General features: G+C 38.4%; 1 protein-coding gene across 4 annotated transcripts in view; it reads right to left on the bottom strand.

The window, feature by feature from the left end:
• The window catches only part of LOC122981118 (sodium-coupled neutral amino acid transporter 3-like), a 37,001-nt gene continuing 24,773 nt past the window's right edge, over nt 1–12,228 (bottom strand). For all 4 annotated transcript variants that reach the window (XM_044349661.1, XM_044349662.1, XM_044349660.1 and 1 more), the window contains 9 exons: nt 9,200–9,282; nt 8,402–8,460; nt 7,855–8,001; nt 6,930–7,009; nt 6,410–6,510; nt 5,113–5,237; nt 4,859–5,003; nt 3,969–4,072; nt 1–3,006 (listed from right to left, as the gene is read on the bottom strand). In XM_044349661.1, the coding sequence (XP_044205596.1) occupies nt 2,902–3,006; nt 3,969–4,072; nt 4,859–5,003; nt 5,113–5,237; nt 6,410–6,510; nt 6,930–7,009; nt 7,855–8,001; nt 8,402–8,460; nt 9,200–9,282 (949 nt within the window). In that variant the 3' untranslated portion in view covers nt 1–2,901. The remainder of the gene's footprint in view (nt 3,007–3,968; nt 4,073–4,858; nt 5,004–5,112; nt 5,238–6,409; nt 6,511–6,929; nt 7,010–7,854; nt 8,002–8,401; nt 8,461–9,199; nt 9,283–12,228) is intronic.

The following is a 12,228-nucleotide window of genomic DNA, read 5'->3' as shown; positions in this document are numbered from 1 at the left end:
TGATGTTCATATCTGACAGATGATGAAAGATAAAAGTGATGTTACCTCATTATCTTTATTGCAACATTGTTTACAGTACAATAACTGCCAGCGACATATTAAAATATATAGAGATACAAGAAAATAGACATGAATTGATGGACAAAAAGGTTTAAAAGCACTTTGAAAATGATTACATTTATATTTTAATCAGACTAAAACTTTAATTGCTATTTACATTATACAAACTAGATATGCATATAGAATATAAAGGGTATACATTTATATACATTATTTATAAATGCTGGCCGATGTCAATATTTAATATGTTACTATTCAATCATACACGTTTCAATATATCACACATGGAGGGACACTAACAACACTGAGAAGTCCTCAGATATCATCTTGCATCAGCCACTAACACAGTGTATCACTTTGTTGCCTCTTGTTTAGTTTTATTTTTTGCGTGTTGTGAGGTTTTGAAGTATTCTGTGTGTATGTGCACCATTGAAAGACTGTTTACGATACTCATTTTATTTCTCAAAGATGTCACTCCTCTGTTTTCATACATACAGCCAAAACGACTAAGGTCAAAATAGGAACAGGGAGTCGGGGATAAATACAACCTTTGCATTTGTTAAACAACACTTGAACGCTAAGTCATGCCCCAGTGACTGATTCAGATGATTCCCTCTGTATATGGATGTATAAAGACAACCAAATGCCCAGATATAATTAAATAGAAAAGGAATTAAAACATGTTTGTTGTGTAACAAATTGACAGGACAATACTACCCATACAGCACTCACTGTAATCTGGTGTGACAGAATTTAACATATAAAAAATGAAATGTAGATAGGTACACCAGCTCACTAGCAATTCTGAGTTGGCAGGTTACTGTCTGCAAACAAGCAGCAAGGAAGTCAGACATGATCCAAATATACCACTGATGATATACCACTGACTATAAAAGATACATTTAAGAGGAAAACAAAACAGCAAAAGTCATCAACAGACTTTTGCATCTTGCATTTAATCACTGGATCAGATTCAACTGATACGCCCGAATAAACATTGAAACATGGAGTTTAAAACAACAATCCATCAATGGCAGGAGACAAACACTTCTGATCCGAATACAGGTCCAGGTTTAACAACACAAATGCATATAAGTACTATATTTCAAATACAGAGGAGCCATGTTTTCTTTTTTAAACAACACGGACACTAAAAACCTCCAACAGTACATCCAACTGATTAGTCGTTTTATCTACAAAACAGACCAGAGGAGGAAGATAATGATCACAGGGGCTCACAGGAAAGCAAACTTTGTTATTTCAAGTAATCTTTGAGAAGACATCCATCGATACATTGCTAATTTTTTTTTTTGTAATCTATATTAGATTGATTAATTTACCAAAGATTTAGTTATACAAAGGGTACACACCCTTAAATCACATCTATCATATATGTGAATTTCTCACAAATCATTTGCTTGTGTTTCAGCATATTAATGGCTACAAGAAGTTGTGCTTATCAAAGGAAAGTGCTATTGCTAACCATCAACTTCAAAAATTTGTTAAAGAAACAGTATTCCCATGTCTGCCATTTCCATTAGGGATCAAGCTTGTGTTGGACACAGAAATATTTACAGACATGCAGCTGTTACTAACCACTTCATGAAGTGACCCTGTTGTTTTATACATATTTTGGTTATCTCTGATTACTTCCAGTAAATGTTCAGAAACAACATATCAAATCTTTCAGGTAAAAATCTTCCCTGCTTGATGACGAGGAACACTGAGCGGTAACTTCCTTCTCTTCATTTTCAGTTATCACTTTAATCTGTGCAATCCAACTGATGAGGTCTTCAGTACCATTTATCACACAGTAATACTGAAAAAGAAAAACTCTTTGCACAATATAGGTGTTTTTTTTTCATATAGTGATCTGGACAGCCAAGAGACATTTAAAAACACTCCTGACATGAAACCTGCCTCTCTAATATTGATCTCCTTACTAAGATCAAACTGAGGATTTTCTCTACAGTCCATACTGCATCTTCTGAGGTTTTCATCAAGTTGAGATTATTAATAAAAAATATACATCTAGATTATATTGTGTGTAGGAATGTTATAATAAATGTGTTCACAACACTGTACCACATACATTCTGTGGTTTTACACCCTTCTCTGTCAGAGGTGAGATTTTTAACACCTCCAAGCCTTAAAATAAGCAGCAGCAGCTGTTACAAGTAGATTGGGAGCTAAAGGTGGCCCGCCTTGATTTATCTTTCTTTTTGTGCAATAGCTTGTACTTTCCTCTGCAGTTGCACAGGATCGCAAAGACGTAGTTATTCAAATAATAATAATAATAATAATAATAATAATAATAATAATAATAATAGTGGACTTTTAAAACAGCTGAAAGGGAGGTGCCTCAGATTGTGTTTTATAATCTGAGAAGCACTTTGTAGATGATAGATCATCTTAGGACAGGACAGGGATGGCAATAGGTGCCAGATGCTCACAACCAGCACAGGTACAGGTGTATAAAGACAGCAGCTTCCTACATTGTTGCTTTTCTGTTGTTTTTCTTTACGTCCACTTCACAAGGCACAGCCTCTAAATGTCAACATCAATCTTTATGCACCTGGCCTCTTTTGTGAATGCACTATCAACTTTCCAAGAAAAGCCTACTGGCCTGGATTTGTCACTGCTTGGCAGGATGTACAGTACAACATAACGACAGAGTGAGAGCCTTCCTAAACTCTAGGCTCCTCCTCTGTGGCCAATATTCTCTAATGGAAAAGATAGGGCATCTTCAACATCAAACATGATCCAAAGTAAAAACAGTAACATTACAACACAGATTGAAATCAACAATATAAAACCTGAAAAAAAATTGGAGGGTGGTCCCTAGTGACCACTGCTGGCTTTGCTGGTGCCTGATGTCCAATCAATGATGATAAAGCTGAGACTCATTATCATAAACAGAAAGCCTATTCCAGCGAAGCAGGCAGCCTGAGAGAGAGAGAACAGGAGAAATAGAGATCATTGTCGGAACGTTAATTGGATTACATCATGTTCAGACTGGGAATTTATAGATCTGTTCTCTGTTGCATATCATACTCTCTGTGTGATATGTAACAGTAGTAGTAAATCATGAAATATGTGAGGAGCTGTGACCAGACAAATTCATCAGTGTTACTGTTACTTTATCTATGAGGGTAAAAAGCCTGACTGATACTGGTTTTTATAGGCAGATACTGATAGAAATTTTTAAAAATTCAAAATGTATTAATGACATGTCAGCCGATAATTGTTGTTCTTTACATAAACAAATAACGTAAACATTTTATAGGGATACCTTAAAGGAGGACTCCACTGATTTTACTCATGAAGTTCAGTTTACTGATCACAAGTCTGTAAAAACAGTTGTAAAATGTCTTCCATTGTTCTGGAGGGAGCTTTTTAAAGTCTAGTCTAATGAAGATGCTGTTGAGTTGCAAGTAATGGATGCAAACATATCTTTGGAGTTTCTGTGGTGCAATGTCTTGTTATTTACCTATCAACAAACGTGCCGATACAGATATATCGACCTATTTATCGGTTAAACTCTAGTTTGTAATTTTAGATTACAGATTTTTAGAGACCTTTAAAAACCACCCTGGAAAAGTATTCAACACCTGTCCACTCAGAACAACGGTCACTGAAAAAACAATATTGACAATTTGCTATATCATACCATTTAATTCAGTGCCTTGAATGTCAGTACATTTCTTACGTTCAGCATTTTAGTAGATGTCCTATTTGTGTTCACATGGACAATTTGTAAATTTCTCTCTTTCCTTTATGTTTTTTAGTTGTTTTCAAGCAGCAGCGCATCTATTTAATGCTATACTTTTAGACAGCTCAGCCATCTAAGGCCAACTTTAAATAAACAAAACATAACACCATTTCTGTCATTCTCATGCGATGCTCACCAGGATTTTGGGGACTGAGCGCAGTGGTTCCTCTTCTTTGGGTACAATACGAATGTAGAACACAGCAGGGAAGATGAAAATAAGACAAGGGGCAGATGTGGCACCTGGAAAACACACAAAAAAACACATAACTAACATGAAACCAATTTTCCATAAATTCCCACTGCCTTCAGTATTCATTAAGTGTTGCTGCTAGTCTGACAGCACTATATTAGTTGAAAATGAAAAAACTTAATTATATTAATTTTGTCCCACTTGCTGAGATGAATATTGATGATGTAATACCAGAGTCAGTGAAAAAAAGCCTCTCTCCAAACATTTTATTTTATGTTTTCAAAAAAGCTAATTTAAACTTTTATTCCAAAATCCTGTTACATACATTCTGTTAGAATAAGATAAAAACTACATGTGTGATGGTTGGCTGGTTCTAATTTGGCATACATTTTTATAAAGTCCACAGTTCATTGATGCAGCTGTGGATTTATTGGATCCTTTTGTCACTTCACCGCTTCGGAGGTTCACAATACAATAAGACATAATTCTTCTTCTCCTGCCTGCTAACCAGCTCAAATTCCCAAATGCAATTGTGCCCTTAATAAAGTGTATTTGATAAGATGTCTGTCTCTCTCTTACATATATTTGATATGTCTCTGTCTTTCTCTTTTCCATTCAGAAGATCAAGAAAGAGGTGTACTGTATAGTTTGGATTATGTACTATACAAAATAGAGCAGGTACATATGAAGTATGTATGTAAGCATAATGGACTGATATCTAGTATATCATGAAAGCTACTCAGGATTTGTCAGTGAACCTCTACTAATAATTGAGTCTGTCTAAATGTTCATGCTTTGTGAGTTAAACCCCCTTTCTCAGGGATTGGTCTACATACCTATGACCCCAAAGATGCCCAGGATATTGGGGGCAAAGATGACCAGCAGGTTGATGAAAGTGAGCAGAACGAAGGCAATGGCAATGTGGCGGGGCCAGTAAAAAGTCTTGTTGGGAAACATCATCTGCTGGATCGCCCTCCGTACCTGACCATAACACAGTCATTTTACTATTTGAATTAACTGCAGAGTCACTGCATAAGGAAAAATAACTGTGAGCCAGTCTGTTCATAGTAGGTGCTAAGATTGTACTTACAGGAAAGAGCACGATGGGTACAGTGAGTGTGACAGCCGTGAGCACAGCCACACGCACACACAAAATCAGAGTGTCGTACGGGTCAATACGGCTGTAGGTGTGAAGCAGCTCTGCTTCTACTTCACCTGGAAGAGACAAAAACAGGAAAATAGAGACAAACCTCTAAACCAAAAGACACAGTATCATTTGTGCTAATAATTTTAACTAAAAAGAAAATAATTCAGTATAAGTATTATATTGTTAAAAAGGGTGTATTTGAGGTAAGATAATGTTTTATTAGCTTATTAACATATTAAGATTGTAAATATAGGTAAAATGACTTGTTTGTTATATGCTACTACCATATTCCCTCAAATAAAAGACAGTAATCAATTAAAAGCCAGGTCTCTGATAATGATTGGAAGCATAGTTGACACTAACAAATAAAGGCCGGCCCCAAAAACAGACTGAGGAAAAAACAAGGGTAGATGAACTCCTGGTGTCTGTTATATAATGTGCACGCCATTTAAGCATAATGTACATTTCCACCACTTTAATTCAATAAATTCAACAATATTATCATGCTATTTTCAACACTTTGTTGTTCTGGGTCACTCATCTAAAGTATTATTGTCCTATTTCAGTCACTGTGGGTGTATATTGTACTGTATATGTTAATGTCTGTTAACTGTAGTTTGTAGTAACGTACAAGTACCACAAGATGGCAGTAGCTACATTTGAAGTATCATAGAACCCAAGCAAGTGATTGAATTTTCCACAACACAGGGGAGAGCGAATGGAAGCAAATCAGAAAACAAGGAGGCTTCGTACTAAAATATGAGCAAATATACTTATCAGACAGAGAAAATTAGAAATAAAGGCCTCTCCCTAATATAAGTCTGCTTCCAATAAAGGCCTGGTACCCTCTGCAGCTGAGATAATTAAATGGCTCAGCCACTATTTGAGGAAACACAATACATATAATAAAAATCCTTGATAAATTATGATGCCTTTTGGCTATTGTGAGATTTGCAGTATGGCCACTAGAGGAGGTACCTGCTTCATGAGACTTTTCAGCCTTAAGGATTACCAGTCTCCTGCTATTGCATAGTGACTTAAAATAAGCATGTGCTGATAGGAAAACAAAATGATGACATTTGCTACAAATAACTAATTGGAAGCATGAATAAAGAAAAAAGCAAAGATAGATAGATAGATAGATAGATAGATAGATAGATAGATAGATAGGGGGTTGGGGGGTGTGGGGTGGGTGTTTGGGGACAGAATATTCTGCCATGGGAGGACGATCAGGCCTCACCATAGAATGTTAGGTATCCAAAAAGAGCAGCCAGGAAGTACATGCCGTACATGACTGCAATGGAGATGTTGGCCACATGCTGCATCTTTTTCTTGCTGGCACTGAAATCAGAAAATATTGCAATGTGATGTCACACACACACAAACAAACACAAACAAACACACAAACATACACAACATCAGGGCATCCTATTATATGCCCATACAAAAATTCTGTAGCCCAGTTACTATAAAATACCATCTTCAGCTGCCAAGATATTTTTGTAGCCTCAAAGATTCAGTAACATCCAAGTTAATCTTAGGAAAACAAACAGTGGTTTCAAAGCAGGATGATAACTTTAAACTAACAACATGCTACATCATTCAAGCAGTGCCAACACATTTCAAAATAAAGTGAAAGCAGTGCATGTGACTAGGTTATGATCAGCCAAACACAAAGCAGACATAGTAGCCTTCCTCTTTGTTATGCAACTGATCTCTTGTCCAAGAGTAAGCCAGAGTTTTCCGTCATAAGAACATACTTGCGCAACTCTGTGTAGATGGGCAGGACCTCGGGGTGGCACACAAAGGCGAACGCCAGGATGGGGATGGTGTAGGCCGTCTGAAAATGAACCCCAACAAGTCACCATAGATACAGCAGCGCCATCCCAGACGTCTTACCACCAACCTCGCGCTTTACTGCCCATTACTCCCTCAGACGCATCACAGAGAGCTAATTGTTTCCCTGTGATTAACTTGGGCCTGGCTGAAGACCAGCTTTAGCCTATTTAAGAATGCCTTGCTTGTAAGCTGCTAAGCAGCAGGGACTGGTCTTACTAGCCTGGGTTACGAAGACCCATACATCTTTAAGGGATGCTAATAAACACTTGATAGGATTTCATAAAAAGCAGGAACACAAATCAGTATTTACTAATGCTCTGGAGAGTAAAATACTTTAACTAAAATAAAGTGAAGTAATATCACAGTCAAATAAATTTTAGCAACCAGCTGTGATTAAGAGTTTTTCAAGAGTCCTGTCCTGTTGTGAAGGTATGTACTGCAAGTAAAATTGAGGGTACTTAGAGAAATGCCACGTCTTTCCCATTTTACTCATTACCAATCTCTTTGGCCCACAAAAGGGCAAACCTGATGAACTCAGTGTGAGCAACAGAATGCCAAAGCAATGTTTTTCTTCGACTGAGAGGAGTAGACAGCTCAGGGGTCACTGCCCTTTTTTGAGCCTCATATGAGTCACAGCTTGTCTATCATAAACTGCTTGATAAAAACCCTGGTCCCTTCTTGAGTGCAACTGAGTGTTTCAAACCAAGTGTGATCTCCATGCTTGGATTGTGAACTGTCATTGACAACATGCTGAAAATGACTATGACATAAGTGGGTGGCTGTCAGTGGCCATGGTAGTGGAGGTGGATTTGCAAGTTTCAGACTGAGTGACATGCGTAAACCTACTTGTGAGTTGAGGTTGGCCATTTTGGGAATACAGGCGGGGTCGTCCTCCCCACCAGGATCTGTGGCACTGACATTCAGCACACTGGCAGTGCCGTTGAACGTAAAATTCACAAATGGACAAGGGGTATTGAACTTCTTGTAGATGACCTGCACAGTGCAGAGGAGAAAAGCCTTAACTAGAGACAAAGGCTGTGGGACAGAGTTAGCATACCGACTGGTGGAAAATATGGCACTGAGAGCCAGAGAGAGAGAGAGCAATGCGTGGATTACAGCTCACACAGCCAAAACTAGGTCAGAGAAAGACAGGGAACCAACACAGCCTGGAACTGCAGCGTGCAAACATTAGTCCATGGCAATGAGTAAAGAGAGTAGGGAATACTAAAGAGGTGGTGGGAAGGTTAAAAAAAAAAAACCCATCTTGTTGCAGGCTGATGCCAGTGCATGTGAATATGCTGCCTTTATGTTTCTGCCAACAGGCAAGAAACAAGAGGGAAGACATGATACTTAGTTTACATGTACATATGTATACCAAGAGTAGAGGACTTACTGAAATGAGGAAGAAAACCATGCAGCTCAGGGAGAAGCCGCTGGTGTATCCCAGGTACCCTAAAAAAAACACTTCATTAGCATTTCTCTCATCTTGGATCACATAGTCATGCTCAATATGAATATTACACTAAAGCTTATATGGTGGGAAATGCAAATTTGATGCAGATGTAATATCTCCCCTCCCTGCTCTAACTCTAATAACTAATCACTAGTGAGGTAAAGCAACTCTTTCTTGTTTAACTGTATCTTGTGAACTATGATCTCCAAGCCTTGTGGTGGACAAGATTGATTTAATGTGCTGGGAGTTGGAGCTCATTACTGACTCTGACTGCACCGATTGGCTCTGTTGTCCTTTATGTCTCGGCAGGAGACAGACTTGTCGCGAAAGAGGTCAGCCAATCTGCCTCCCCTTCTCACGTCCAAATCGTCGGTTTCTATCTGCTTTTCTCCTCTCTCTGTTTTGTTTCATGTACTTGCTCATCTGAAGCTCTGAGAAGCAGACAGACTGCATGATGCTCAACCAACCTTGTGAAACACATTGCATGTGAGTGTGTGTCACAAGAGCAACTCTTGTCAATTTATCAGTGTTTACAATTACCGGACATGGCTACACACTGATATCAAGTGTGACTGAAAAAGTCACATGTACCATAGGACATCTCAGGAGGACAACAGTGGAAATGGTCACAGAAAAAAACAGAGGAGGGGAGGAGAAAGACAACAGGCTCACTTTGCTCTGAAACATATGAATTGGGCAAAGGTACACTGTAAGAGGGACATGATATTACATACTCACCTAGCTGTTTCATGAGAGCCAGTGGCAATATTACTGCTAGAGACACAATGACCACGAGGTAGTTTCCATTCAGGTACCATTCACTGCAGAGAGGTAGAAAGACACAAAGAGAATTAAATGTATTGATTTGAAATTACTTGGTTTAAACACTCCTCTCGATCTCACTTCTGCATTTGTAGAGTCAGATATTGATTGAGAAGACACAGGAGAAAAATGTGTGAACAGCAAGAAAATGAGGTGCACACAAGTAAGGCCAGGTCTTATGTGGTGGAAAAAGCAGAAGAGCACCTTAGGGATTATTTTATATGTCTACACCAGTGCCAAGCATTTTCACTCACGGCTAAACATAAATCAACACAAATTAAACTCAGTGTTTTCCATGTATTCAAATACTTGAATCAAATACGTGTTAGTGGAAAAATAAGCCTCTGTGCTCCCTTTTAAGAAGCACAGAAAACATAGTATCACAAAACTCTGCAGGGATATGACTGACTCACTGGCTGGTTGACTGGTTTGTCGAGCAAAATGGTGCTACTGGAGGGTACTTATTCAAAGCTTATACACCCTACCAATTAATTACTAATGCATTGCTCAACCAATAAATAACTGTATTTAAATTACATTTATCTATCATTTGTAGTCATCATCTAGTAATAAATTACACAATTATTCACATGAGCCACTCATGAACAACTTTAGTTTTCTTCACTTAGGATACACATGCAATTATCATACATTATAGTGTAGAGTTTATGTAGTATTATGTTAACGTCTGGCACTAAGGAGCTTGTGTTAAGGGGCATAGTGACATAGCATGGAAACTGATATTCAAAGTGTAAATGTTTGTTTGACAAAACATTGTGCAAAGGTAGAGGGGTTCTTTTACACTGCCAAACTAAAAAAACATTATTTGAATAGAGGAAATGAATAAGAGAAGTTTAGCAAAACGTGATTCACAGAAACACCACTGACACCATGTATCACATGTTATTGTCTCATGCACAGCCATGTCTAGGAGCTATTTTTAGATTGACACAGTAGGGGTGATTAATTTCTTGTCTTCTATTAGGTGGGAGACACTGCAGAGATGCAACATCTGTTGGCCATACACACAAACACACACACACACACACACACACACACACACACATCTCAAAAATGAAGAGGCTCATCTATCCTGATGTCATCCTGCCCTCTGGCCATCTGGGACGCAATCTTTCACTGATACACACATACACACAAACATACAGTATTTTTCCCAAACACATACAAATTCACAGATGTACAATCACAAAAAAGCACAAACAGTGACAGAAATCACCTGATAATCAAATAGACCTAGAGCACTCTCCACATTGACACACCGATAGCTTACTGATAAGTTGACTGATTGAACAAACGTGCACAAACACGCAGACAGAGCCTCGGGTGTTTATTGATTGTGTATGTGAGTTGCCTGGTGTCAGGTTTGTTAAAACACAGGCAGAGAGACAAATACGCACACATCCATGCATGTACACGTGCAGAGGGAGGACAGAACAACTGGAGCTCCTGTGCATGTAATACATGTATACCATTTCAATGGATTTGATTTTCACCTGGAATTCATGTCTGAGTTTCCTGCAGTGACACACTGTACCACATATACTTTTGTTACAGAAAGTGAGGAAAAAATTGGGAAAAATATGCAAATCAGTCCCTCAAAGTAATAAAATAAACAGCATGCTCTGTAAATGCCATTTTTATCATTCAATTTTTGCATTATTGATTCTTTTTCATTTGATTTTAGAGTTTTCAAATTCAAAATAAACAGATAAATTTCTCAAACTGTATTTCTTTCAATACAAACTGGAAAATAATGAGCCATAGATGCAGGCAACAAAAGCTGAACATTATAATTCATTTTAACGTGCTGTATAATTACAAGCTACTCGTATTATCGTAGTATAATTATACTCTATTATAAGGTAGTGACTGCTGCAGAGCTATTGTATTCGATTGCATCAGATTGTGAGGTGTCCCTGTTATTTTGCCCACCCCCTGTACAGTTTAGCAATATAAACACTCACGCCCACTGACAGGATGAAATGCCACTGGGACAATCTAGTCTGTCATTTCAAATAAACAGTGATTGTTGACCATGGCCCACAGCACCAAGTACTGCTACACACAGAAAACAGAGCTGACAGCAGGAAACAATGTGGACATGTTGTCATGGTATATCACTTCTATAGCGACTGCACATAGTGGGACACGTAAATCTAAACATTTATGAGCAAATATAGGTTGAGATGAGCACTGAGAATGTGCACGTTTCTTCAGTTTCCTCTGACATAACATTTATTAGACAAATCTGTGGCAAAAAAAAATCCATGACACTTTCTGCCCATTTTGTACCAGGTTGTGTAACCAGACATACAACTGTATCATGCAAATATTTTCTTTTTCTCCCCCCTGCTCCTCACCCACTTCTTTCAAAACTGAGTAGTAGGTGAGCTGAGTAAGGCTCTAACTGGAGTAAGGGTTAGGGGGTAAGGGGGAAACATCACACTCGAAATCCTATCCAAGGAAGTGAGTGTTGTTTGTCTCCGAGGCCACCTGCACTAGCCGGTGATATCCCATGGTTTACGTTTTCGGCCGTGGAGTCTAGCTGTGTTTTTGATGTGAGCGTTTCTCGGTGGCCGTGCTGCTCTCCTCCTCCAGGGTCACTATTGCAGCTGTTCTCACACCAGCTGCTCGGCACATCCAACTGGCAAAGCCTGACAGAACTCTGTGAAGGCTGAAAATCTTCTGTGCATGCAGGACGACTGCATGAAGTCCCATAGAGAAATGATGCACAGCTTTTTGTTGCATGAGAAGATTAGTTTTTAATCTTTAAGAGGCATGGCAGTGTCTACAAATGTCACACTGAACCAGATGTATTAATTTAGTCCTCGCTGCAATTCTGATCTTGTGTGTAGGGTTATTTTTAGTTCAAAATATTTAATTTTTACATAATCTTTCAAAATTTCATGTAGAAAAAAGGGGCT

This window comes from Thunnus albacares, chromosome 4 (assembly GCF_914725855.1).
Source record: "Thunnus albacares chromosome 4, fThuAlb1.1, whole genome shotgun sequence".
In the NCBI taxonomy this organism is placed as follows: Eukaryota; Metazoa; Chordata; class Actinopteri; order Scombriformes; family Scombridae; genus Thunnus; species Thunnus albacares.
The sequence above is the reverse complement of the archived record's forward strand: the minus strand, read 5'-3'. Positions and strand labels throughout refer to the sequence as shown.